Source organism: Drosophila teissieri, chromosome 3L, assembly GCF_016746235.2.
Source record: "Drosophila teissieri strain GT53w chromosome 3L, Prin_Dtei_1.1, whole genome shotgun sequence".
NCBI lineage: Eukaryota > Metazoa > Arthropoda > Insecta > Diptera > Drosophilidae > Drosophila > Drosophila teissieri.
This window is the reverse complement of record NC_053031.1, coordinates 15,303,997-15,328,257: the sequence shown is the minus strand read 5'-3', so window position 1 is coordinate 15,328,257 and position 24,261 is coordinate 15,303,997. Positions and strand designations below refer to the sequence as shown.

The window sequence follows — 24,261 nt, the reverse complement described above, 5'->3', positions numbered from 1 at the left end:
ATACAGTAGCATATACTGATTTAAGGAACTTAAAAAATTTCCTTAAACAAATTAAAAAGACGATGAAATAAAACAAAGAATTTGGTAATTGCATTACGAAAACACATAATAGATAGTCATAGCTAAAAATAAACACTATTTAAAATTACAATTAATATATTCTAAATTTTAGTGTAAATTATTCTAGAATAGTAATGGTATCTTGTGAAATTCATTCTAGCAATTTGCTTGTGTATAAAAACGATAAAAAGTGAAATTATAATTATCGCGTGAAATACGTGAATTTGTGTAGGTGTATCGGCGCAGGACGACGCTCCCCAACACTGCCAAAAAAGACGGCATCTGCTGCTTCGTTTCCACGTTGTCCTGAATTACGCATTGAGATGAAACCATTAAAAGTTATACTTGAGTACTCCGATAATTACCAGCGGCGAGCTCGTGAATCACACATGAGATTAAAGCACACATACCGGCTTATCAGATAGTGTTTAATTTAAAGAGGAAAACAAAGAGCTACGAGTCCTGCACCACATCATGAAAAGTGAGAAATCACGATGTGCGATTAACGGCATCTGCGCACCGCATGAACGCAATATTCATCAGGCGAAGCTCTTAATCGGTACTGCTCCTGCTCAAAATACAAAAAGTATATATAAACAGTGCACATATTACAAAGATAATATGTTTGGACCCGCTCAGGTGTGCAGTGCGTTAGTGACTTGCCGCGGCACATCGAAATTGGCCGTGTAGAGCGTTCTTCTTGGCACAAATACACCATTTTTGGTATGTCTTTCAATTTTTGGTCATTTATTCGTTTAGGTCTGCGGGGAGAAGGGGCGAAGGTGGCGCTCCGACTTTCACTGCAACAACAACGAGTTATTTTGACCCTGTTCGATTTCATCAATTTGCATTTATACCTCATTTCAACTGTTTTTCTCCTTTTCGCTGGTAGCACCATGAGCTGCTCGGCCAGGAACCGAAAGCGGAACAGCGGCAGCACGCTGGACGAATACGACAAGGTCAGCACTTTGGCCAATGCCGATGAAACCGAGTGTACATCGCCGGATCCGGGGCGGGAGCCGCAAAGCAACGAACCGGATTCGCAGACGGAGCCTGAGCCGGAACCTGAGTTTGGCCATTTGAATGAGACGCGACGGAAGATTCACGATGCCATTGCTGCTTTAAATGATGATAGCTTCGATAAGCGCATGGCCCGGTTGCTCATGCAGTACGAGGGGTAAGCACAGATACATTTGCATATGGAAGCAGGTACTCCACACTAATACACAACCCAATTAACCTTTCAGCGCCATTCGGGAAGAGTTCGAGCGGGCACAGTATTTGCCCCTGAAGTGCCGCAAGTTGGCGCGAATCCTAACCGGTCTCACGGATGTCATCCACACCATGGTTCAGGGTCGAGCGCTGCAGCGGGACGAGGGATACAGGCAACGCATGTGCAACATTGTTGGCTTCTACATATCCTGCGAACTCTGCTCCGCACAGGAGCCGGTGGAAAAGGAGGAGATCATCATCAACCGGATCAACAGCTGCCTGAAGCTTTATGTGGAGTACGGAGATGGTGGCGCCGGCGTCCACCGGGAGCACGTGCTGCGCACTCTCCTCGCTGCACCCAAGCTCTTCAACAGAGCCAGCATTTTGTCCATGCTGTACAGGTAGGTGGTTTTGTTCAACTCAAATGGAAAAGATTTGCCAACTATTTACTATTTAATTTACACCTGTATGGCATCTACGCATACGATGAGTCAGATGTAGTGTACAATCAAATAGTTTACGACTTCTTATCGACAGATCTCTCTTTTCTTTGTTTATAAGAGCCAATTAAAGAACCGACAAGCCATTAGTTTAACGCGAAATGTTGAAACTCGGCGCATGATAATTGTGCCATGTGTTCTTAAAAAAGTATACGTACGGGTTTTTTAAATCACGTTATATTAATGAACATTAATAAAACTATTATTAAAACGTATTATTATTTCATATTCAAAATTATTACGAGCTCCTGAAAATCTTTTCCATTGTCCTTCAAAAATTAATCTTTTAAATTTGTTGTATATGGCTCATCGGGTACCAAAACATTTCGTATATTTTTTGCATCGCAGTTCAATAACCTTTTCCTTCTTTTGCAGCCGCCTCTTTCCCCACTGGTCCATGCCCAGCGTTATGATTCAAGCAGAACTGCCAGATAAACTCTACATTGAATACATACTCATATTTTACTACTGGCAGCGTCTGGTGTCGGATGAGTCAGTCAAGGAGCGCATAGTGGAGTTCGCAGAAAAGTTTATGCGACCCTCAAGATCGCTGGCCCTAAAAAGTGTCTATGCCCACTACTTGCCAAAGTTTACGGACCAGAATGCGGCCACGCGCACCATATTGAATCATCTGCGAATGAGCAGTTGCACCAGTTTGCATGTGGTCAGCAAGGTGGACAATCGACCGCCCCAGTCCAACGAAGTGGTTAGTTTGCTACTTTCACTCTCATGCAAATCTTCTTTCAATGATTAGCCAAAGTTAGCAACACTGTGAAGTTGTTTATATATTTGGTCTTATTATGCATACTTAAACGTGGATTTAAGTTTATAAACTTTCAATACTCTCCTAAAAATCAAATATGACCAGCTTCACTGTGTTGCTCGTATCTGCTTAACTATGATGTCTTAGTAAAAGGTCTGATTCGGACAAGCGGGTTGGGCAAAAGCCACTGCCGGCGCAGTTAGTCGCGTGACGGGCAGTAGCTGGCTCCTCTTCGCTGTCCCAAAATGACTACAACCTCAACTGAGTGCCCAAGAACACTTAATTAAATGTTCATTGATTTCGAACATATATTCTAATCATTTTTGGTTATCTTCTTTTGCACAGGTTCTCAGCTCCGATGACGAGGACAGCTGCCCGATGTGGGACATATCGGGTACGCCGACATCATCAATGAACAATCATCCGCCCGTTTTCCTCCAGAATCTCTGCCAGAATGCTCGCCAGTTGGAGCCGTGCAAAAGGGCCAATGCTCTGTTTAGCGGCATTGACAACTCAATAGAAATCGTAGAGCTGCGCGACTCTGACGACGATGTGGAGATGTTTTCTGTTAACTTTAATGTGCCTGCCAACGTGGATGGCATCAATTCGAACTCCAACTCCAACGATTCGGCCAATCAGACATCGACAACGATCCTCGGCGAGGACGACTCCGTGCCCGTCACTCGCATATATCCCAGCAACCTGCGGACTTACGAAAGAGCTGTGCTTCCACCCACTACCTACACGGTGCCGCGGATTGTGAACAGCTATAGTTGCCGCCGGGATAGTCTCCATTTGGTGTCCACCACGGCGCCACATCTTGTCGATCAGTGTGTGCAAACGTTGGACGACGAGGAGCCGGATCTGGTGGAGGACGATCAATACTCAGGCGCACACAGCCACGGCTTCTTCCCGCGAAGCAGCAATGCCAGCGATGCCAGCGGACAACGAACACCACTTTACCACTGCCGTCAAACTTCTAGTCAAAACAGCAACTGTAGCGAGTCATCGCTGCTCAAGAAACAGGTTACCTTCAGTCCCCGGCACTTGGGCGCGACTACGCCGAACGCCAAGACAGGGGCATCCAAAAAGCCATCCATTAAGCAGTACAAGCCATCTTCGTCCAACGGCACAGATTCATATCGATGGAAAGAGGGTAATGAAAAATAAATATATATAAAAATATAGTATTATTAATCTAAATGTTGAATCCTTGCAGAGCATCGAAAAGCCAGTGCGAAAATGTTCGCCAAACTGGACGCCAAGATCAAAGCCAGGAGTGAAGCTGCCAGTCAGTTAACGCCTACCACTAGCAACGCCTCCAGTAGCACACCCACAAAGATCTCGGCCACACCCACCCGCATCCGGAACACGCAACGAGGACAACGAGTGGCGTTGCCCACGCCGCCAGCTTCAACGCACAGTTCGAGTAGTCCCTGCCAGATACGAAGTGCATCAACTGACAACCATAACTCAAACGGCGATTTGGATTTCAGTCGACGCCTTTTCTCCAAGGCAGCGGGCGATGAAGTGAGCTACTACAATCACCTGTTAACCCTGCAGCGTGAGAATATTCGACGACGTAGGTTGAATAATCAGAAAAAGAAAAAGAATCGAAGAGTAAGCCATAAGTTGCAAAATGATGATAAGCTTAGTATGCTTAAGCAGGCCACAAAGCGATGTCGGAAGCTTCGCGCCTCAAATGCAAAGCGGAAAATAGAGGTACAGCAACTGGAGCAGGATCTCGACACCATTCGGAAATCTGCGCCGCATAAATTGCCTATAATAAGACTGAAACGTTGTAATCTCAAGAGCCGGACTCGGTCACTCAGAGCTGAAGAAGCTCCTACTGTCCAAGATGGTATATGTTGTATCAATTCTGATCGAGAGTTAGAGGAACAAAGAAAGGTGCAGAAGCCTAAAAGAAAGCGACACAAAAAAGAGTTAGAGGAACAAAGAAAGGTGCAGAAGCCTAAAAGAAAGCGACACAAAAAAGAGTTAGAGGAACAAAGAAAGGTGCAGAAGCCTAAAGGAAAGCGACTAAAAAAAGTGAAAAAGGAGCTAGAAAGCGGAAATGATTTGCGAGAACAAGAAACTATAACATCGCAAATTCAAATGAATGAAAAAGATACAATTGAGAAACGCCAAGCTCCTGAAGCGCCAAGTGAGCAGGAACGAGAGCTCGACCTGGAGCATCAACAATTTCTGGAAGAGCAGCTGCTACAAGAGCAACATCAATTGGCGATCCACGAGGAAGAGCATAACCATATGGATGATGAACAAGAAGCGCCCGAAGAAGAAGAACTGCTAGAGGATCAACAACCGCCGGAGGAAACACATGTGCATGTCGAGAATATAAACTTGGCAGAGAAAGGGCCACCTCTGATAGAAGAGGATGAGCAGGAAGCGGAAGATCAAACTCCAAATGAGCAGTTAGTGGAAGATCAGCATCAGGAAACGGATCAAAAGGTGTTGGAGGAGCAGCCTCCGGAGCAGATTGAGGAACTGTCACTAGAGCAGCCTCAGGAGCAGGAAGAGGAACACTCACTGGAGCAGGAAGAGGAACAGTCACTGGAGCAGGAAGAGGAACAGTCACTGGAGCAGGAAGAGGAACAATCACTGGGTCACGAGCAGTTACACAAGCTTATTAAGCCAACAATGAATGGCAAAAGGCGAAAGCGAAGACGGCGATTCAAGCGCCCCGTTTGGACGCACGTAAAGAATAAGAAAAAGAAGCAGTGGCTAATAGATTACCCATTAGAATTTGAGGCAGATCCCGCACTAGATACCTGTTCTATTCAACCAGAGCCAGCTCCAGATGAACAGCTAGTCGCGCCAGTTGCCGCGCCGACACCAGAACCCGCCTACGATTTCGATCAGGACTTGGTGCCCGAGGTGGGCAACGAGTTGGAGATTGCTGCTCCCATTCGCGTGGCCGAGGACGAAGACAGCACTGCGTTACTATCGCCGTCCCACAACCTGGAACTGGTGACCAGCCACGTGCCGGTGTACTTGCTCAATGGAGAAAGTCGCGATGTCAGCACGCCCCTGTCCAGCAGCTCATTCAGTGCAGGGGGTTCAGAGACATATGCGTCGTCGAAGGAATTAGTTTAGGAAGCCCCTCACGCAACCCAGTTCGAGTTCCAGTTGCCGATCCAATTCGTTTGATCTTGGCCTGCAATAGTATTTGTATTTTTTCTTTTGAAGAAACGTCTGTAAAACTGTTGAATCACTGTAATACTTAGGTTTATTGTAGTTAATTAGGACTTGTTGAACGTTATGATTTTTAGCTTACATATTTTTTGCAATACACTTGTCCCATTACAGTCAACGCGTACCAAATCCCCGACATTATCCTTGTCAATTTTAAGAGATAAAACGAAATTATTAGTGTAAATTGTGCGTAAAATAATTATAATCTAAACAACATCAGTTTTTCTGTCTTATGGGGCGGGTGGTTTGTTTGATTCGTTCTGAAATCGTTGCTAATTCTCGTAATTCGTTTTGTATACGATATTAATAGCATTTATATAACTTGAGATCAATAAGCACAGCCTTAAACATCAAAGCCAAATACCAATGAAATCAAAACGAATATATTTATATTTTCTGTGTATGTTAATTGCGAGCGCGCCTAAGAAAAGGCAATGGATAACAAAACCAGTAAATGTAGGCAAGCCGTTTAAAAGTTGTTGAAAAATACGTATCTATGTATACATTTCACAGGTCCCAGTTATTTACTGAAACGACAGGAGCGAGTCTCGATCGAGGGACACCAACGGACTTACATCAGGAACACGCAGACGAAGGTAAGGGAACTCTACCGCCGTCCGTTGGATAGAGTTTCCGGTTCCACGGCCACGAAAAAGCCGAAGTCGGAGAGCTCATCTTCCTTTGAGAAAATCGAACAAACGCGCCAGAAGGTGGAAAGCCTAAACCAGAGGATCGGCAATGAGTTGTATAAGTTGGGGCTCTTTCGCAACCATTTTCTCGAAGTCAAAGACGCCATGAGCCGATCTGCGAGTCCCGAGAAGGCGAATGTAAAAAACATGACGTGGAGCCAGAGCTTCAAGGCGAATCAAGCCAAAGAGAGTCCTCTGTCCATCAACAGAACTCCTGCATCCGGTGGTCAGCGGAAGGGTAAGTTGCCCAAGTGCCGCACCCTCGCAGTCGCTGCCCGGAGTGATTCTCCGAGCGCCGCTGAAAGAGTCAGTGGAGGTTGCTGCTGCGACTGTGGATATGGGGCGCCTAACAACCAAACTGTGTACCAGAACATGTATGGAACTTGTCACTGTCACTGTTGCCACTACGCCGGCAGCTGCGACATGGGGTATCCTCAACAGTTCTGCGCCTGCGGTGGTCTCAATGGAGAGGTGTCACCCCTTCAGGGTACACAATTTGGCATACCATATAACATGTTTCCGCGTCAAAATTGCAGGAGATTGGCGACGGACCTGAATACCGAGGCATTTTGCCGCAACTGGCGGCCGGAAATCGAACGTTCTTTATCACCCAAGGGGCGAAAGGATAAAAGAAATCCGGCTATAACTGGAAAGTCCACAAATTATAAGAAAGTGGAATGTAATCTTAAGAGGGAAGCTACCTCTATTACTTCACCAGCTCGTAATAAAGCCAGAAAACCTGAAAAACCAATCAAAATTGGACAGAAGAAAGAGCTCGAGTCTGCCAAGGACCAGGGACAAAAAAAATCCAAACCGAATGACAGTAGTTTACTGTACTCGAAAGGAATCACCAGCAGAGCTCAGCCATCCAAGTTTTGCCCAGAGGAACTTACGGATGAAACCAAGGCGCAAAATTACCAAGAGTATTTGAATCTCTATAAGCAGGAAAATTGCAAGCCTCTGCAGTCGAATCCCACATACACAAGAATGGCAGTGAAGAAAGAATTCAAGTCGGAAAGGGACGAAAGGCCTGTCATGATGACACCTATGGATACAAAAGCTCATACTGATTCAGCTAGGGTAAAGGATTGCCTACACTACAAGGAAATAACTGCCCACTACCAGTTGGCCGATGTGGGATCTTCCAACTCAACGCCAGATAGTGTTTCTTATCAGTGCTGCGAGGAAAAGGTTTCCTATGCCAATGAAGATGGCTGCTTAGAGGATTGGGGGTACACCATTCCAGAAAATTCACACCTACGAGGTGACCCAAGAGCAGCTAAGCCCCATGTGGAAAGAAACTTTCAAAGAACAGGTGAAGCTACAAATGCAAATCGCTCGCTTGCCCAGCAATCAAAATCCCCGAGGTCCAAGGACGATCATTGTGAAGCCATAAGGCAGGAAAGGCGGGAGCACTGCGAGAAGCTTGTGGAGCAGGATGAGAAGCGTGATAGGCAAATGAGAACACATCCAGTTCAGCGATCAGTTTCACCCCAAAGCGGAGCTATGCCCACCAGCTATGTCTCGATAGCTCTTCAATATCCTTCGGATGCTTGCACTGGGCAAGTGCAAAGAGAAGCCAAGAACACCCAGACGGAGTTTCCGTGTCGGGAGAGTCCCACGCAAACGGAGAGGCAGATCAGGATGAACAAAGCCTGTCAAGTGTACCGAGAACGCCAGCATTTTCGGGAGCAGGTGAATCCTGCATCACCAACGCCATCTCAATGCCAAAACTCTTCCTTGATGTCAATGGTTTCCCGTTTAGATTATGATTATGTCCACAATGAGTTGCCTTCCAGGCAAGGTACCCCAAGAACACCAAGAAAAATGCAGCAATCTCACGATGACTACCACATTCAGACTCCCTCTTATAGTCCGAGAACACCGCCGCCATCCTATAGACAACCTAAAAGTTCTAGGAACGAGTGCGACACTGTACAGATTGCGCAAGCTGGCGCCAATTCACGCAGTAACAGTCCACATATGAATAATTCAATTGAAACCCTATCGTTGAGTTATAGCTCACAATGCTCTCAGTGTCAGGAAAACTATAAGAACCAGTATACTCAAAATATGTCCGGAAATATCGACTGTTTACGTAGTGATGACGAGTCGTCCCAGTTGGATTGTCCAAGCTGTACCGATCACATTTCCCAGAGGAGTGTGGAGGCTCGACCTGAATGTGTTCGCTATGAAGGAGAGGTGGTGAAGCATCCTGGAACGATTTATGATCAGCATAGCCCGAGATCGTGTATGTCCTCCCCAGGACAAGCGCCAGTTTTGGAAACAGTCTGTGAAAAGCGAACGCGAACCGTGACCTTTGAAGACGAGAAAGGGGACCTGACCAAGGAGGAGCATGTGCAGGAAAGTTGTCGCAGTCTGATTGATTGGGAGCGTGCTCTTAAATACCACACTGCAGAGCATGGCGATGAGGGGGATTATATGGAACAGAACTCCACTTGCAGTAAGTTTATAAGTATATGATGTACTTATTTCAAATAATATTTCATTTTATTACAACTTGTGTATTTATAAGTAGTATAACTTTGTAGGATCCAGCAGCTCTGCGGAGCACACCTGCAACGAGTCCGCCTACGATGATGAGTACGCCAGCTGCGAGGAGTCGCATGCACAGACCAACCACATGCGGATACCTCCGTTTAATGGCTGTCCCTGCATGTACCAGACCTACATGAACCTGGCCAGCATGTGCCGGAAGTAAGGTGGCTTCATTCAGCGAGATTCCTTGAGAGTCCCAGATAACCGCGACCGTCGTTGCATTAAATTTTTATTTAGTTTTAACAATCTTATATTTGTACAATTTCGATATCCCAGCCAAACATTAAATTTGAGTTAACATAATAAACAAGAAGCGTACGTTACAAATACTATCAATTAAAGAGTTTTCGGTGGCACCCGGGGACTGACCTCACGTGTTCTAGCCTGATTGAAGCGATCATCGGCGAGATTGCGACGCAGGTCGCGTACCTGTTGCTCAAACTCGTCCGCCAACTCCTCCTGGCGCCTGGAGCGGGCACGCTCCTCCTGCAGCAGATCCTTTTCGGGAAAAAGAATGAATCATATTAGGCCAAGATTTACTGATTACTTGTAATGTTATTACAATTTCATTGTAAATGTTCAACAAGCTTGATGAGCCAATGAAATGCAATACATATAATCTTTTATACGACTAAGTGGTTTGTTATTGGGTTTTTCACAGCGAGCTGACGTAGAGCGGTTACCCTTCGCTGCCAAAACTTACCAAAGTTTGCTGGAGCTGACGTTGCAGTCGGTCCATTTCGTTTTTGGACCTAATGTCATCGTCATCCTGACGTTGCTGATCATTGTGCAAGCGCCCGAGCATGAGATCAGTGGTTTCGGTGGTGACCTGATTAAGAGCCGCACTCTGCTGAAGATCATCGCGCAGTTGCTCGCATTGTTTTTCCAGCTGCAGAGAATATATTTCATGTAAAAATGCATGGCGATCAAAGTAGAGCTACTTACAAGCGCAAGTTATGGTTAGAGTATTGTTAGAAAGCGAAGTAGACTACAGCAGAGTGTTCTAGCTAGGTTAGAGATACGAAAACTGATCGGCAGCGGAACTGAAGCTCACCTTTTTGCGAATATCATGCACTTCATTCAGCTCCGCATTGAGCTTGCTCCTCTCCACATCCAGTTTATCGCACAGCTCCTTGCGTGCCTCCAGATCCACCTTCTGCACACGGACCTCATCTCGGGCGTCCTCCAGCTCCCTTTCCACACAACGCATTGAAGCCCGGGCGGCGGTCAGCTGCATCTCCAAATTCTCAAGTGCGCACTGGCGACAGTGCAGCTGATCCTTCAGGCTGCGCACCTCGCACTCCAGCTCACAGATCTGTCGCCTGCGTAAAAACGGATAGTAATTGGAAGTTAATTAAGTAACATCAAAATGGTATCTCTTTGTTCTCCAAAAACTTCAAGCTTTGAAACTCACCTGAACTCAACCGCCTCGCACTCCAGACTTTGGTTATTACCCTCCAGAGTTGCCTGGCCTTGGGTTAGACAGTGGTAGTGATCCAGCATCTCATCGCGCTCCTTTTCCTTGAATTTAGAGCACACCTGTATGCCGACTCCAGATCTACGACTTATAAACTAATTATAGAAATCAACCAACCTTCTGGGTGAGCAAATCCTCGGCCTTCTTGACCTCCTGGACGTACTTGTGCAGCTGCTGCTTCATGTTGGCCACCTGCTTCTCGGATTCCTCCAGCTTCTTCTGCAACGTCCTGGCCTCCACTTGGACATCGCTCAATTTGTCCATCAACCGGCTGTGGGGCAAACAAATTATGTGTGTACATTGGGTAAATCATAGAAAAAAGCCCTAATGATCGGGGCGAAAAAAGATTTGCCCCAGCGCGGAAGCAGTTCTATGATATCTTCACCTCGCTAATGACTTTTTTGCTCACCGATTCTCTGCTATTGCCTCATCGCGACTGGCTTTGAGTGCCACAATCTGCTGGCGCAGCGTTTTACTTTCCGTGGAGGTCTCCGTCAGTTCTGAGTCGCGCTGCCGGTTCCTGTTGGTCAGTTTTCTGTAATGGAGGCGCAGAGGAAAAGGGGGAAATCAATTGGAATCAATGCTAGAGGCGTAGCGCAATCAATGCCACTGTCTGCCAGAACCTGACCCTCTTCCGATGGCCATAAAGAGGGGGTCAGTAAATAGGTGCACTACCAAAAAAAAGGGAGAAATACAAAGTCGAACGGAAGTTATAGAAAGTGACAGATAGTTAGGTATTCCCTATACCTTTAATCAAACAACAGTGGGAATATGGGAAAAGAAAGATTGGTACTTTTAGGTTTTTAATAAACTTACTTAACTCAATAGTTTAGTGCATCTTTCGGACAGACATATGTAATTCAAATGAATAGACTCAAGTGTTTCCGAATCTGTGCGATAAAAGTACCAATGAATCATGCTCAGTGCACGAGTGGATAGGAGTATCTAGCACTAACTACCCATGCCAGGCACGTAGCCACACACATCCGCACTTGGCCAGAAGCTCAAGAACACACGGCAGTCAAAGTCGCCATCGCCATCGCCATCGCTATAGCCAAGCCGTATCCATCGCCGTCCGTCAGTCAGTCATTAAGGCTAAACAAAGTTCAAATACCCGTCACTGCCGCCGCTGACGCAGAGCTGAGATGGCTATGGCTGAGATGGCCAAGATGGCTAAGAGAGACACCGACAAAGCGGTTAGCACGTTCACACACATCCACCGGGCCTCACCTTTGAAAGAGCGGATGTGGAAGGCAAGAGCGGGCTGCCCAAGAGCTGGCTCACCAAGTAAAACATGGCCAAAACCGTGGCCCAGACGTTTGTTACCTGCCCAAGCGAACGGACGCCGCGATCGCTTGGTTGCCGTCGGTTGGTCAGTCGGTTTGGTTCAGTTCGGTTCGTTTCAGTTCTGTCCTAGGGAACCGTCTCAGTCCAAAAAGTGTAGCGAATATCTGTGATTTTGTTATTGTGCGTGATTGCTGAAACCAAATCAAAACAAATTGAGCCCTCACCAACCAGTTTGGACATTAAACCAACCAAGTTGCAAAAGGTGCGATCGCAAATGAGGGACGGCATAGTCCCCGTAAAGCCAGAATAAATACAATGTGGAAGAGGAAACCGAGAATCTTTGCTCGAGTTAATTCTCAGTAGTCCATTGTTATCCTATATAAGCAGCAGATTCTTACCTGATCTGGTGCTAAGTGTTGTTAGTTTTATAAAATAAAACAGAACAAGTTTGGGAAACAGATTATGAATGTATACTTTCAAGAAAGGATTTAACAATAATGCAGTGTTATTCAATAGCATTAGTTGCTGTCAATCCAAATAGTCTATAAAAATAAGCTAAACCATATTTGTAAATGAATACAAAAGCGCGTTAAAAAAATTGGACACACTAAATAAAAGGAGCAGTGGCTTTGAAAATACGAGGGTCGTTTGATAAGTCCGTGACTTTTTGTATTTGCCGCGCACCTGCTCTAAATACAACACTGCTCCTGTCAGCAGTTATCGATTAACAGCTGACTGTAAAATTTTGAGAAAGCTGCGTTTTTTGGTTTGCGTTTTATAGGCATTGAAAGCAGACGATCTCGTGAATTTTTTTTGTCCATCAGGACAATGCACGGGTGCACACGTGTGTAGTCAGCATGGCAAAATTTCATAAATTGGGCTACGAACTGCTACCCCATCCAGCATATTCTCCAGATTTAGCCCCCTGTGACTATTTTTTGTTTCCAAACATGAAGAAATGGCTCGGCGGTAAGAGATTCGGGTCAAATGAAGAGGTCATCACAGAAACAAACGACTATTTTGAGGGCCTTGAGAAAACCTATTATTTGGAAGGAATAAAAAAATTGGAAAAACGCTGGACTAAATGTATAGAGCTAAAAGGAGATTATGTTGAGAAATAAAACGCTTCTTTGACGAAAAAAATATATTTTATTCAAAAAGTCACGGACTTATCAAACGACCCTCGTATATTAAACAATATAAAAACATCCATATATTTAAAAAGTTACAAATGCCCAACAATAGAAGGGAAGCCCAAAAAGCAAAGCAATAAAAGACCACAAAAAACTTTATCAAAAGCCTAAAAAGGCAACCAACAAATGTATAATACAACTTTGGGTCATAATTGATAAATATGAGCTCATTAATTTCCTTAATTAGGTTCATAACGCAACCCTAAATAAATCAAGTCAGTGTGTTAACAAGCCAGTTGCGAGATCTAATAAATGTTATGAATTATAAAAGTCGGGAGACTCTGAATTAAAACCTATTTTTGAAAATCCTATAAATTCCTAGATAAACAAAAAATACACATAGCTAACTTTTGCTATTATTTAAAAAAAGAAGATCCAGTTGGTGTGTTAAGAAAAGAATAAACTATTCAAATAAATCGCAAACAAACTTTACATAGAATAAATCATAAACACATAAAAATCGAGTAAGGCAACCAGATCTGCGATTGCACAGCTAAAGGTGAAACACCTAGAGCGGCTCAAATGATTTGCTTAAAGGTGATCACATTAAATCCAGTTTGTGTGTTAACAGCAAGCTTACGAAAGGTGCCAATTCAAGTGGAGTAAATGGGCCGGAGAATCCCCAGAAAGCCAGAATAAAACGCTGACGTAGAAGGAAAACCAGTTGCCAGTTGCCAATGCAACCGCTGGGCTAGCAGAGCGGTCCAAAACGGGCCGCAAATCACGCAACCCGTACCGCCCAAGTGTGGCACCTTTCGTGTCCAGCGGCAACGGTGGCGGCGTGATCGCTTCGCTGGCTGTTGTTGCTGCCACATGTTTCATCATCTGCGGCCGGTTGCATAAGATGATTGTAGCCACCAGTTTGGCGCAGAAGAGCAGAAGATTTCTGACCAGCGGCCGGCGGCTGAGGCGAAAAGAAGTCAAGATAAATGGGTATTTGGGTCATGGTTAACCGCGCGCGAACCGTTTACTGGTTTTCAGTGTTTTGGGTTTTTGGCATTTTAGTTTTCATTTCGTTTTTTTTTTTTGCGTTGCGCTCCGGCCAACATGATAATCAGTTGCCCCAAAGGGTTGGCTAATTCGAATTGGACCCGCTTTAAAACCCTTCGCCGCTGCAGCGGTGAATTGATTTTTAAACAGCAGCGACGACAATGGAAAAGTCATCCATCATCCGCTTTAATGGGAGCTTCCACCCCCGACATCTTAAAAAAGCATCTCCTCCAGCTCGAACTTAATTTAATTTAATGACTTAAATTCGAGTTATTTGCTCTTTCAGTTCGAAACGTCAATGGTTAATTTTCACGCAAACGATTCGTTATAAATGACCCCCAAAAATGCCCAAATCTACTATTGATTATACAAATCGATTAATAATGGTCCAACACAATACAAAGTTATGATTTTCTGACACCTTTGCATCAAAACAGTTTCATAAAGCAACACCAAACCGGAAACTCTGATCTATGGAGTTTAGCATATAAGTTAACCTAGGAATTTAGATTTATGAAGCTCAACTCTAATCGTTTGTTTATTGGTTGTGTTTACTAATCAATCACCTTCGATTTCAGACCCACCATGAGGCGTCGCAAAGTGCTCATCTGCTGGGCTGCTCTGCAGGCGGGCAGCTCCATCCTCACCTGCCTGCTCCTTCTACTGACCACCGGCCAACATCCGCAGCAGGTGGCGGCCGGAATTGTGCCACCTCCGTGGAGCGATCCCGCACAGAATCCGTGCGCCAGCATGTCCGGTGGCTGGCAGCTGCTGTACTGGGCACCACTGAAGAAGTGCTTCAAGATTTTCACCCTCGGCTACCCGTGTCCGGAGACCATGGAGCTCAGTCCCACCGCGGTGAGTGCCAAGCGGAAGGATCTGCCGGCGGCCGAGTGCCGCTGCCCTCCGGGAACTGCACTCAGTCCGCTCCACGACAATGTCTGCTATAAGCTATACGAGCGGGGACCCTGCCAGCCCGAGGAGTACTTCCAACCTGTGCCGGATCAGGTCAAGAGGTGAGTTCAGTTGAGTTCGGTTCTTGGCTCAAGCTAAGAAAGTATAGCAACTTTGATCCCATTTTCACTTACAAAAGGTTCAAAGGTTCTCTTTCTCGTGCACAAGTTTTGATTCCAATTGCGAAACTCGGGTTTCAACAGTAATCATAGGTTTAGAGAAAGTTCTGGTGCACTTCAGCAATAGCGGAAGCATTCTACTTTAATATCTCGCTTTTATAAGAATACATGGACATTTACATCAGGTTTTACTTTTACGACATAAACTGTTTGGCTTTTTGTAAATAAAACAAAACCAGTCGTGTCAGGAACATGAAATGCAGCTTAATTCTCAGTGCAATTAAATATTTACTATTAAATAGCAGTTTTTGTTTTACATTGCATTACAACATTACAGCCAATACTGGAAACATTGATAGTTTAGCTATTCACTAAACATAATTTAAAAAGCACCGACTTCTACCCGAATATACAGATTAGTCTGCACTCAACTTCATGACGATTTCCACTTCATCTCGTTAAACTCGATTTCATTCCTAACTTGCTAAGCGAAAAGCAGCCAAGCGATGAGTATAAAGGCCAAGTAGAGAAAGAACTTGGAAAGGAGTTGCTCGATCGGCAAAACCCTTGTGCCGCGATTAGGAGCAGCATTGCGTGGCTCGCCCAAATTCAGAGAGGATGTTAGGGAGCCAAAGGGGAAACCCAGACCAAAGGACATGTGAAAACCACGACCAAGTCCAGCCTCCGCTTCGGGTTCCGAGCGATTTGCAGTTGGACGCGGCGGAGTCTTGTCCCGCGGATCCTCCTGCCTTGTGTCGTTCCGTCCATAGAGCGGTATTACTTTGTTTCTATCCACGGCCGACTTGCACACGGGACACAGCTTGCGCTTGGGTTGCGTCACTAGCCACTGATGCAGACATGGCCAGCAATACAAGTGGCCACACATGCTGACCACGGCATTCCGGGCGGTCTCCAGGCATATGTTACACTCGTAGAACGATTCATCCGTGGTGTCCTTTGCGATTGACTCGGCCGACATTGTTTCCGATGTGTGTGTTTAGCCCAGGCAATTTTGACGCAGTCTACGTGTCCCAAAACAAAGTGAAGTAATCTTAACAGTGCCTGTGATATCTTCAATAATCATCGGACTTTCCCTACCCAAGTTTTACAAGATTGCTATTACTTTTGAATATTCAGTTGAATACTACAAGGGGATCACTCTTTCTATACAAATTAACTAAAGTATATGCCAAATCCTTTTCAGAAGCGGCAACCGTTGGGGAACTTGCAAGCGACCGCTGCATTGTCCGGAGGACATGCTCTTCTGGCCAAAGGACAACAAGTGCTATGCGAGGCATGCAAAGGGTCCCTGCAGCCGGGGAAAGCTGCTAGTTCGAAACGAGAACGGACTGGCCGAGTGCCGCTGCGAGGATGTGGGCGAGTTGTCCTCGTTCTACTATCCGGCGGAGGAGTCCTGCTATGAGCACTACACCAAAGGACCCTGCTCGACGCCGGGTCACATCTTCTTGCCCGGCGGTCGATGCGACTGCCAGCGGCACCTGCCGCACTATCATGCTCCGCATCAAATGTGCTACGAGCTGGGTAGGATTGGCCTTGGATTGCGGCAAACTTTCTTTTAGAACAACACTTTTGGAGGCATTAACCGTTGCTTTGCAATTACCGCCTTGGAAATGCTGTTCTACATAGCTGTACATTTTTCCTGTATCGTATATAATGTTTTCCTATTTTTCAGACACTCCTGGTCCGTGCCCACCTGGCCACATCTTTCGCATACCCGACGAGGTCCAGGACACAACTGGTAGTACCCTGCAGCTCTTGCCTCGTGCCCAGTGCCAGTGCAAGGAGGGCTACGTGCCCTGGAGCGATGGCATCTGCTATCGCCTGTACACAAGGGGTCCCTGTGGACCCAACGAGTTCCTGGTCAATGGAACCAGCTGTGTGCGCAACTTTTGTGGCAAGAATCGCCTGTACTTCCCAGCGGAAGATTCTTGCTACAGGATCGGATCTCAAGGCCCGTGTGCCCTACATCAGGTGGTGATCTTTGACTTCACCGCCAGGCCATCCATCGATGGCATCTCCTACAATGGCATGTGCGGTTGTTCCGGTGTCCTCACCAATCTGGACCAGCAGTGCACGGGGGAGAGAGCGGATAAGGAACAGAACATATGCGAGTCCACGCCCGGCATGGTGGAGATCAATGGGCAGTGCCACAAGCTGTATACACGAGGACCCTGCGGCGCGGGTCAGTGGCTGGAGCCACTGAAATCACAAGCCACGAATGGCACCTCGATCGTGGCGCACGCCAGTCGGGCCAAGTGCGTCTGCCGACCGGGTTACACGCCCACGGAGTCGGATCAACGCGGCATGAGCAACTGCAGCGCTCCGAGTGTCAGCCTGGCGAGGTATTTAACCAACGAGCGACTCAATTCGAAGTTTCTCAATGATCTGCACCTTGGTGGGACCACCTAAAATCCCCAATCTTCAAGCTATTTTCTGTCTGGTTGTGATGACTTCTACTCTTCCTCCCCGCATGCCCACCTAATTTTCTCCATATCACCCCTATTACCCTATGTTTTTGTGTTGCATGCTCAGTGTTGTTCGATGCGATCACTTGTTATTCAATTAACCATTTTATTCTCTTCTAGGTGGTTTTTAGAAATATTCGGTTAACGTGTTTGATAGGAAGAGACAGTGCCATTAATGTATTACATCGACTAATGTACGAGTTGTATTTAAGGAAAAGCCCCATAAGGAAAATAAAACTATTTGAAAGACTAACAATATAGTTTAGAAAAAACAAACCAAAACTCTTTAATTTTTGGAGGAAAATGGCGTTGTGAAAAGGTCAATTATTCTAACAACTTGTTAACTTTTTCTAAAACATAGACATAATAAACGAAATAGTTATCGCACTTACCGCACTTGATCCTCGAGATCCTTCACATTCTGCTCTAGGGCATTCCGTTTTTCTTTGCAATCCTTTAGCTCATATTCCAACTTGTATGCCCGCTCTGTTTTAGTGTCCAATTGATGCTAGTAAAGCAGAAAAAATATGGTTAAAGTATCTAGAAAAAAGGATGACTTGAGGTTACCAGAAGTGTATCCTTCTCGTGCTCTAGAGATATGTAAGTCTGCCGCAGAGCTCCTATGTCCATACGGAGTTGAGTGACCTCGCTGCGATTGGTTTCCCGGCTGGAGTCCAAGGTGCTTGCCCGAACATCCGCCGACTGTCGTTGACGCTCGGCCACCAAAAGCTTACTCTGATAATCCGCTATGATGCGCTCGTTCTGATCGTTGAGCATGCTGCATAACAAATTTATAAAACATAAGAATGTATGATAGCTTATTAGGCAGAATTCCACTCAATTACTTACGTTATTTGACCATTTTCGTCCTTTAGCTTATCAATTTCGGTTTGCATAGAGGCCACGCGCTGCCGCATCTGAACCAAATCGTCCTTAAGCAGCACCAGATTCGTTTCAGTTGGCAAACGAGCCGAGCTAAGTTCCCGATTATCCCGTTCCATCTGCCGCAGGCGGTCGTTGAGCTCTTCGTTGCGCACGCGCAGCGCCTGCAGCTCCTCGGCGTGAAGTTGAACAGTGCACAGTTGCTTCTCCCTCAGGGTATCCCGCTCGCAGCGAACCCGTTCAAGCTCGGACCTGGCACAATCCCGTTCCCGCTCCACCCTTGCAATGGCCGCCTGAACGCAGTCACTGCGATTGCTATTGGCGGTGGAAGCAGTCGATGAAGCTGTGGCGGGCGGCAGTGTCTCATACTGTACACTTTTGAGTGGTGAAAACTGCAGCTTCCCTCCAGGGAACAGTTCAGATCGCAGGGCCCTTAACTCCTCGTCCTTGGATTTGATTTGGGCGTGCAAGAAGGCGATCTCCGACTCGGATCCGGACTTGCTCATTAGGCGCAAGTACTCCTTCTGGAAGAAGTCCCTCTCAGATGACAGGCGTATCTTCTCTTCATCCAGTGTGATGTTGGAATGTTTATTCTGATCTTTGAGCTCCTTTTGCAGCTCCAAAATCTTGGCTTGCATTTTCTGAAGTTTCTTCTTATGCTTTTCATTGGTGGCCTCCAGTTCCTCTTCACGACGAGTCAAAAGATTCAAGCGTTCATTAAGATTATGCTTGTCACTTTGGTTAGAAGCAAAGCCACCGGCCAGTCGGTGATCCTTTCCCTTCTTCTTCAGCTCCAACTGCAGTTGCCTAAGTTCCAGTTCCTTGGCATCGATCTCCGCATTGGCCTGCTGTTCCACTTGCAAGGCAGCCTCCTTGAGCTCCTCCAGCTGCGTTTGAAGCTTTATTTTGTCCTCCTCGGAGCTTAGAGCCCGCTGCATGGCATCGTGCATCTTGTCTTGGAATTCGCGAACTTGCAACATCAAATCGCTCTTCTCGCGTTGCAATAGATCGATGTCCTGGGAGAGGGCGCCCACATCCTTGTAACAGCAATCTTTGGCCAAAGCTGCTGGAGGTCGTCCTCCTGCTAGCATGTCGTTTAAGCGGCGAATCTCCCGATTTCTGGCCTCCACTTTGCGTTTGAAGAATTCCAGTTGTTCTCCAGCTGCCGTAAGATCGTTCTGCATCTTGTCTAGCTCCTCCTGGCCACTGGTTTGCGTCACGGTCACACCATCCTTGGTGGTTGTGGTGGTCTTCTGGAATACCCCAGCATTGCATTTTGTGCATTTAAGAGCAGTGGAGCTGGTGCCCAGTACAGTTGGCAGCACATTCCCCGAACGCACTGTGCTTATGAAGGGTTTTTTGGCTGGAAAGCAGAATATTTTTATAAGACGAACTTGTGGATAGTAATTGAGGAAGGTGCGATTCCAACTAATGTCTAGTTAAATATCTTTCTTGGACCTACTCTGACGACCAATGCCAGCCTGCGACTTTTTGTTCGTGACAGATGAAACCATTTGTTTGGTGAGCAAAGCGTCCAGTTGGCATTGAAGCCCATCATTGTGGCTCTGCAAGTGCTGCTTGTCCGACTCCAGATTTCGGATCTTCCGCTCGGACTCTGCCAAAGTGTTAAAGAAACATACATATTCTTATGTAAAAATCAAACAGAAATCGATTACAACATACCACACAGGCGCAGCTCGTAATCCTCCCTGTCTCTCAAGAACTGCAGATGCAGTTCATTGCACTCGGCCAGCAGGCGAGAGTTGTCACACTTGTACGGTTCGACGCCCAGCTCCCAACAGGTCTTTTCCTGCCGAAACGAAAGCCACAACACAAGGATTGCTTAGCAACCAATTAAAAACCACAACATATGAGGAAGAACGTAAGCCTAAACAGGCAACGTGCTAAAATCCTTGCAGGTATTTCAACACCAATTATAAGGATTCATTTTAATGTGTATAGTTTGGCATTTAAAATGAAGCATATTTGGCGGATATAAGAATAAGAATCATGGGATCCTTACAATTACATCATATTAATGTGACAGCTAAATTTGTGTTGGAAAATATCAATCTCTTCATTGAGAAATTTCCATAAGTACTAATATTATAGTTGAACATAAATGATTGAGGAATCACAAAGTCTTGAGCTCCCTATTAGTTACCAACCTCCAGCAGTTCCGCCACCTTTTTCTTGGTATCCCGCAGACATTCTGTGGTCTTGATTAGGTCCCCGAAAATAGCCTGCAATATAAAAGGGGCCAGAATTATGCCAAAAATTTGATACCAACAGGGAAGAATGGTACCTGAACGAGTGGAATGGCCAAAACGGGCAGCGTCTGTGTGAAACCCATGATGTCCAGTTTGCAGCGAAGGTCCTTAAAGTCGCCATCGTTGATATTCATGGGAAAACACTAATAGCAACAACAAAATTCCTAGTTATTCTTCTAAATGCCCTAAATTTTAGAAAATGCGCAATAAACACAATGCTGTTCAATCAAATCAAAACAAAACCGGACTCCAGTCGATATTTATCGGTTATCGACTCTAACACTAGCTACAATGTGACCATCCTTTCTCGACAAAAAAAACAATCGAAAATATAGTTCAGTATTTTGTTATCGCAGCTAACGAACATCTCAATTTAAAACTTAGTGATATTATTGTTAATTTCTTTAATTCCTAAAAAACGAATGATATAAAGGATTTGTTTAGCCCATGTAGCATAGTACCCGGATTTGGTAAATAATTGAAGTCGTACAAATTAGAATTGTTTGAAATTGGTGTGTTTATTAAAACACATAAACTAAACAGTGTGGAACTACGATTAGTCAACAACAAAACAATAGAAGTTCTTAAACATAAAAGGAGCCTCATTATCTGAAATAAAATTACGTTCTGGCTTTTCCGAGGTAAATGGATTTACAGTTGGTGGCATAACGACATTTAAGTGGCGATTCGATTGGTTGATGAATTGAACCATATCCAATGGTGCCTCGTACTTCGTATATGAAGTAACTACAATGGGGCAGTTCAGATTAAGTGCGGCTTGAATGGTATCTGGCCAAGTATCCTCCAGTGCGAATCCAGTGGATCGGTAAAGACCGCAGTTGAAGAAGCAAACTATAAATTTGTAACAATTAATATTGGTTTCAACTAAACTGAAGTAACTTACTTAAATTTGGCTTAAGAAAGCTCGCTTCTCCGCAGTAATCGTGGTATAAGCTATTCTCAAAATGATAGTTAACAGTTCTTTGAGCTTTTCGGCAGGAACGGCAGCATCTAAATTGGATTGATAACTTTAATAAAATAACTACTAAAAAAAAGGGGGCGACTCACTTGATTTTCTTTAGCTGTTCAAACGATATGTTGTTAGGATTAAGTTCAGGTCCAACAAAAACCACATTTAGGGTTTTAACCGTTGGAGTTATGTGGAGCAGGAAGAGCTCCCATTTCTGTAGCATATCCGCCTCGAATTCGATCTCCGCTCCAATCAAGTGAAGAGTCATCTCCTCGCAGTTTCTTAGCCGCTCGCAAAGTTTTAGGGCAAACCAGGCAGTCAATGGGCCAGTGGACACCTGGGTAAGCGCTGCGTACTCGCACTCATTGGTAACATCTATCAAAAGAAGGTAATAAAGGTCAGGAAGTTTTCTAAATTGAGGTTAGCTAAATAAGAAACTTACACACTTAATAATGTTCAAGAATAAAATAATATATAATATAAAATATGGGAATTACATTACATTACATTACAATAGTTAATAGCTATTCATTTAATTTGAAAAAACCTAGCTTCTTCCAGCTAAGTATCTAAAAACATCTATCTTGATTTACCAGATTTGAATTCAATTTCTATAGCACGCCTAAGTTTTAATTATAGAGTATCCTACTCTAAACTCTATCGGAAGATTTTTGACTGAAATGCTACATAATATCCAATATTATGAATAATGTTTATGTAATTAAGTATACTTACTGAAGTTCAGCTTCTTCATCATCTGTCTAGTGTTGGAGCAAGTCATGGGCAGCTCTCTAAGGATCTTATTGGGCAGAGAAGGCTCCATACGTCCAAACTTTTCCTGAAACATGATGAAGGCCTTGAAAATTTGATAGGCTCCACACCACTTGGCGTGCTCCTTGCCGCGGTGCTCCGGCTTATCCTTGCAGAAGGCCACCTCTCCACATCCTCCGCACATGGATAGACGTTTGAAGCGGTGCTCCCGGCACTTCGACTCGGCACAGATCAGGGGGAATAGGAGCAACTCCCGTTCCGTTGCGGTGAGCTGACGATTCATCTCCTTCTCCACCTGGCGAATGCACACGATCCGGTAGGAGCGGAACTGCTCGTTACTGAAGTCGCCGCACTTGTAGAACATCTCGTGACCTGCATCCGCCCACCAAAAACTGGCAATTAGCGTGATTTATGAATCGCCGAAAGGCACTCACCATTGCGATCCACCGTCTGCCGCAGGGCGTAGCACAGCTGCCGGTGCTCCTGGTCGTCTTTCATGTGCCCACTGCTGCAGTAGTAGCTCAGTCCGCAGCGGGAGCAGGGTATCCGATTTTGAGCACACAGGTCCGACTTGCAGAACTGTAGAGCGAGTAAAATAAAAGGCCTATTAAGATTCAAATGAATAATAACGATACATAATAATGTCGAAAATGAACTACAAGATGGGTTACAAACTATATTTACAAATAAAGGGAAGCGCAGTGTCTACGCAATGAACATCAACTTTTAAAGAATGCCACCTACATTGCACAACGAGGCCATGAAGTATTGCCGTGGCTTATAGATGTACTCCACATACTCCTCCACCTCCTCATCGGATGACTCCACATCGCTGGGCGGCGCTTGGCTGAAGAGCTTTCCAAGATTGCTGAACAACGCCGCTGCTGGGGATTCACCAGCTCCTGCAAAGTTTATTTTAGTTGTTTTGAACTTTAAATACTTTTTTATACAATGATCTTATTACGAACCCTTCGGCAATTTGCTGCCCAGGCATTTGAGCAGGTCATTTATTTCCTCTTCCTTTGAAAGTGCGGATGTCTTGGATTCCGTTTTGGTTTTTGAAGTTACCGAAGCAGTTGAAATCTTTGGTTTCTTTTCTTCACTTTTGGTTTCCTTTGGTTGGGTAACTATTTTGGCTTGATCGGTGGATGGCTTGTTTTCACTGGATGGCACGGCACTATTTTTGGCCAATAATTTCCTACGTAACAGTTGCTGTATTAGCCGGATTGTATCGACCTCTTGCGGATTTTCCACTTGACCATTTCGTGATAATAATTCAAGCAGTGGGTTTCCATTAGGTAAGTGACTTTCAACTGGACGTTCACTTTGTATAGCAGTTGCTGCTTGGGAGCCATTACTTTTGAGTGGAGTATCTGGAGCATCGGGAGATTCCCCCTGATCCTGCTGCGCCTGGTTGATCTTGTTTCGCTGGCGATTGCGAATCCTTGGCTTCTTTTTATGGACCCCCGCCGACTGATTCATATTCGCTGGGTTTATGTTATTCCGAGTGCCAAATTAGCCAGAGCACGTTGCTCAATTGAACGAACAATGAAGAATGCGCATTGTTCTTGGTCTAAGACTTGCGGTCCGCCTCGATTCAATTGGCCGCCAGCCATCGCTTCTCATCGCGGCCGCAAGCCCAAATGTATGCCCCGTCTATTTTTGTTGAGCACGGGCCGCTGTCTGACAACGCCAGCCGGCATCTGAATCCGCATCCCGCCTCTGAATCCGAATCCGTATGGGCTAGTGTCCATTATTATTCTCGAGTACCACCAGCGTTTGATTAATTCTCTGCCTATCTCTGCTAATTGCGTCAACAAGCAGAAAACTACACACAAGTTCACTCTGTGGTGCTCTTTAAAAATA

The 24,261-nt window shown here is 45.3% G+C and overlaps 6 protein-coding genes across 10 annotated transcripts; 3 read left to right on the top strand and 3 right to left on the bottom strand.

Moving 5' to 3' along the window:
- Positions 1-333: 333 nt before the first annotated feature.
- On the top strand, positions 334-5,967 carry LOC122618455. Its single transcript, XM_043794905.1, has 6 exons — positions 334-783; positions 953-1,237; positions 1,308-1,673; positions 2,148-2,478; positions 2,881-3,691; positions 3,755-5,967. The coding sequence occupies exons 2-6, from the start codon at positions 957-959 to the stop codon at positions 5,647-5,649; spliced, it is 3,684 nt and encodes a 1,227-aa protein (XP_043650840.1). The 5' UTR covers positions 334-783; positions 953-956; the 3' UTR covers positions 5,650-5,967.
- A 93-nt stretch (positions 5,968-6,060) lies between these two features.
- LOC122618457 lies at positions 6,061-9,301 on the top strand. Of its 2 annotated transcripts, none has more exons than XM_043794909.1 (3): positions 6,061-6,204; positions 6,262-8,901; positions 8,977-9,114. In XM_043794909.1, the coding sequence occupies exons 1-3, from the start codon at positions 6,183-6,185 to the stop codon at positions 8,979-8,981; spliced, it is 2,667 nt and encodes an 888-aa protein (XP_043650844.1). In that variant the 5' UTR covers positions 6,061-6,182; the 3' UTR covers positions 8,982-9,114. The 2 variants fall into 2 exon arrangements, with proteins under 2 accessions (XP_043650844.1, XP_043650843.1); XM_043794908.1 differs by having other exon boundaries at positions 6,062-6,204; positions 8,990-9,301.
- On the bottom strand, positions 9,188-20,922 carry LOC122618456 (centrosomal protein of 135 kDa). Of its 3 annotated transcripts, none has more exons than XM_043794906.1 (13): positions 20,690-20,920; positions 20,553-20,627; positions 20,068-20,194; positions 19,847-19,999; positions 18,352-19,747; positions 18,070-18,280; positions 17,895-18,010; positions 10,883-11,008; positions 10,591-10,744; positions 10,411-10,535; positions 10,051-10,318; positions 9,700-9,885; positions 9,188-9,494 (listed from the first exon to the last, which is right to left on the bottom strand). In XM_043794906.1, exons 1-13 carry the CDS (start codon positions 20,786-20,788, stop codon positions 9,333-9,335), a joined length of 3,198 nt encoding a protein of 1,065 aa, XP_043650841.1. In that variant the 5' UTR covers positions 20,789-20,920; the 3' UTR covers positions 9,188-9,332. The 3 variants fall into 3 exon arrangements, 2 of the variants coding, with proteins under 2 accessions (XP_043650841.1, XP_043650842.1); XM_043794907.1 differs by having other exon boundaries at positions 9,189-9,494; positions 10,411-10,517; positions 20,690-20,919; XR_006326026.1 differs by lacking the exon at positions 9,188-9,494 and having other exon boundaries at positions 9,749-9,885; positions 9,942-10,318; positions 20,690-20,922.
- On the top strand, positions 11,896-17,725 carry LOC122618458. Of its 2 annotated transcripts, XM_043794912.1 has the most exons (5): positions 12,693-12,729; positions 14,522-14,959; positions 16,221-16,558; positions 16,710-17,379; positions 17,623-17,725. In XM_043794912.1, the coding sequence occupies exons 1-5, from the start codon at positions 12,719-12,721 to the stop codon at positions 17,645-17,647; spliced, it is 1,482 nt and encodes a 493-aa protein (XP_043650847.1). In that variant the 5' UTR covers positions 12,693-12,718; the 3' UTR covers positions 17,648-17,725. The 2 variants fall into 2 exon arrangements, with proteins under 2 accessions (XP_043650846.1, XP_043650847.1); XM_043794911.1 differs by lacking the exons at positions 12,693-12,729; positions 17,623-17,725 and adding an exon at positions 11,896-12,022 and having other exon boundaries at positions 16,710-17,446.
- LOC122618459 (E3 ubiquitin-protein ligase RNF185) lies at positions 15,285-16,081 on the bottom strand. Its single transcript, XM_043794913.1, has one exon. It carries the CDS (start codon positions 15,993-15,995, stop codon positions 15,501-15,503), a length of 495 nt encoding a protein of 164 aa, XP_043650848.1. The 5' UTR covers positions 15,996-16,081; the 3' UTR covers positions 15,285-15,500.
- A 231-nt stretch (positions 20,923-21,153) lies between the features above and the next one.
- On the bottom strand, positions 21,154-23,956 carry LOC122617216. Its single transcript, XM_043792963.1, has 7 exons — positions 23,364-23,956; positions 23,140-23,297; positions 22,830-22,974; positions 22,360-22,767; positions 21,723-21,999; positions 21,559-21,665; positions 21,154-21,506 (listed from the first exon to the last, which is right to left on the bottom strand). The coding sequence occupies exons 1-7, from the start codon at positions 23,875-23,877 to the stop codon at positions 21,211-21,213; spliced, it is 1,905 nt and encodes a 634-aa protein (XP_043648898.1). The 5' UTR covers positions 23,878-23,956; the 3' UTR covers positions 21,154-21,210.
- Positions 23,957-24,261: the final 305 nt, after the last annotated feature.

Excerpts from the sequence above, each read along its gene's own strand:
- LOC122618458 (XM_043794911.1), top strand. The coding sequence starts at position 14,529 with ATGAGGCGTCGCAAAGTGCTCATCTGCTGGGCTGCTCTGCAGGCGGGC. Across the intron at positions 14,960-16,220 it reads GTGCCGGATCAGGTCAAGAG|AAGCGGCAACCGTTGGGGAA; the intron begins GTGAGTTCAGTT and ends AATCCTTTTCAG. Across the intron at positions 16,559-16,709 it reads TCAAATGTGCTACGAGCTGG|ACACTCCTGGTCCGTGCCCA; the intron begins GTAGGATTGGCC and ends CCTATTTTTCAG.
- LOC122618456 (XM_043794906.1), bottom strand. The coding sequence starts at position 20,788 with ATGAATATCAACGATGGCGACTTTAAGGACCTTCGCTGCAAACTGGAC. Across the intron at positions 20,195-20,552 it reads AGGTGGCGGAACTGCTGGAG|GAAAAGACCTGTTGGGAGCT; the intron begins GTTGGTAACTAA and ends TCGTTTCGGCAG. Across the intron at positions 20,000-20,067 it reads TTACGAGCTGCGCCTGTGTG|AGTCCGAGCGGAAGATCCGA; the intron begins GTATGTTGTAAT and ends ACACTTTGGCAG.
- LOC122618455 (XM_043794905.1), top strand. The coding sequence starts at position 957 with ATGAGCTGCTCGGCCAGGAACCGAAAGCGGAACAGCGGCAGCACGCTG. Across the intron at positions 1,238-1,307 it reads TTGCTCATGCAGTACGAGGG|CGCCATTCGGGAAGAGTTCG; the intron begins GTAAGCACAGAT and ends TTAACCTTTCAG. Across the intron at positions 1,674-2,147 it reads ATTTTGTCCATGCTGTACAG|CCGCCTCTTTCCCCACTGGT; the intron begins GTAGGTGGTTTT and ends CTTCTTTTGCAG.
- LOC122618457 (XM_043794908.1), top strand. The coding sequence starts at position 6,183 with ATGGATAACAAAACCAGTAAAT. Across the intron at positions 6,205-6,261 it reads GGATAACAAAACCAGTAAAT|GTCCCAGTTATTTACTGAAA; the intron begins GTAGGCAAGCCG and ends TACATTTCACAG. Across the intron at positions 8,902-8,989 it reads GGAACAGAACTCCACTTGCA|GATCCAGCAGCTCTGCGGAG; the intron begins GTAAGTTTATAA and ends ATAACTTTGTAG.
- LOC122618459 (XM_043794913.1), bottom strand. The coding sequence starts at position 15,995 with ATGTCGGCCGAGTCAATCGCAAAGGACACCACGGATGAATCGTTCTAC.
- LOC122617216 (XM_043792963.1), bottom strand. The coding sequence starts at position 23,877 with ATGAATCAGTCGGCGGGGGTCCATAAAAAGAAGCCAAGGATTCGCAAT. Across the intron at positions 23,298-23,363 it reads GGGCAGCAAATTGCCGAAGG|GAGCTGGTGAATCCCCAGCA; the intron begins GTTCGTAATAAG and ends TAAACTTTGCAG. Across the intron at positions 22,000-22,359 it reads GATGAAGAAGCTGAACTTCA|ATGTTACCAATGAGTGCGAG; the intron begins GTAAGTATACTT and ends TTCTTTTGATAG.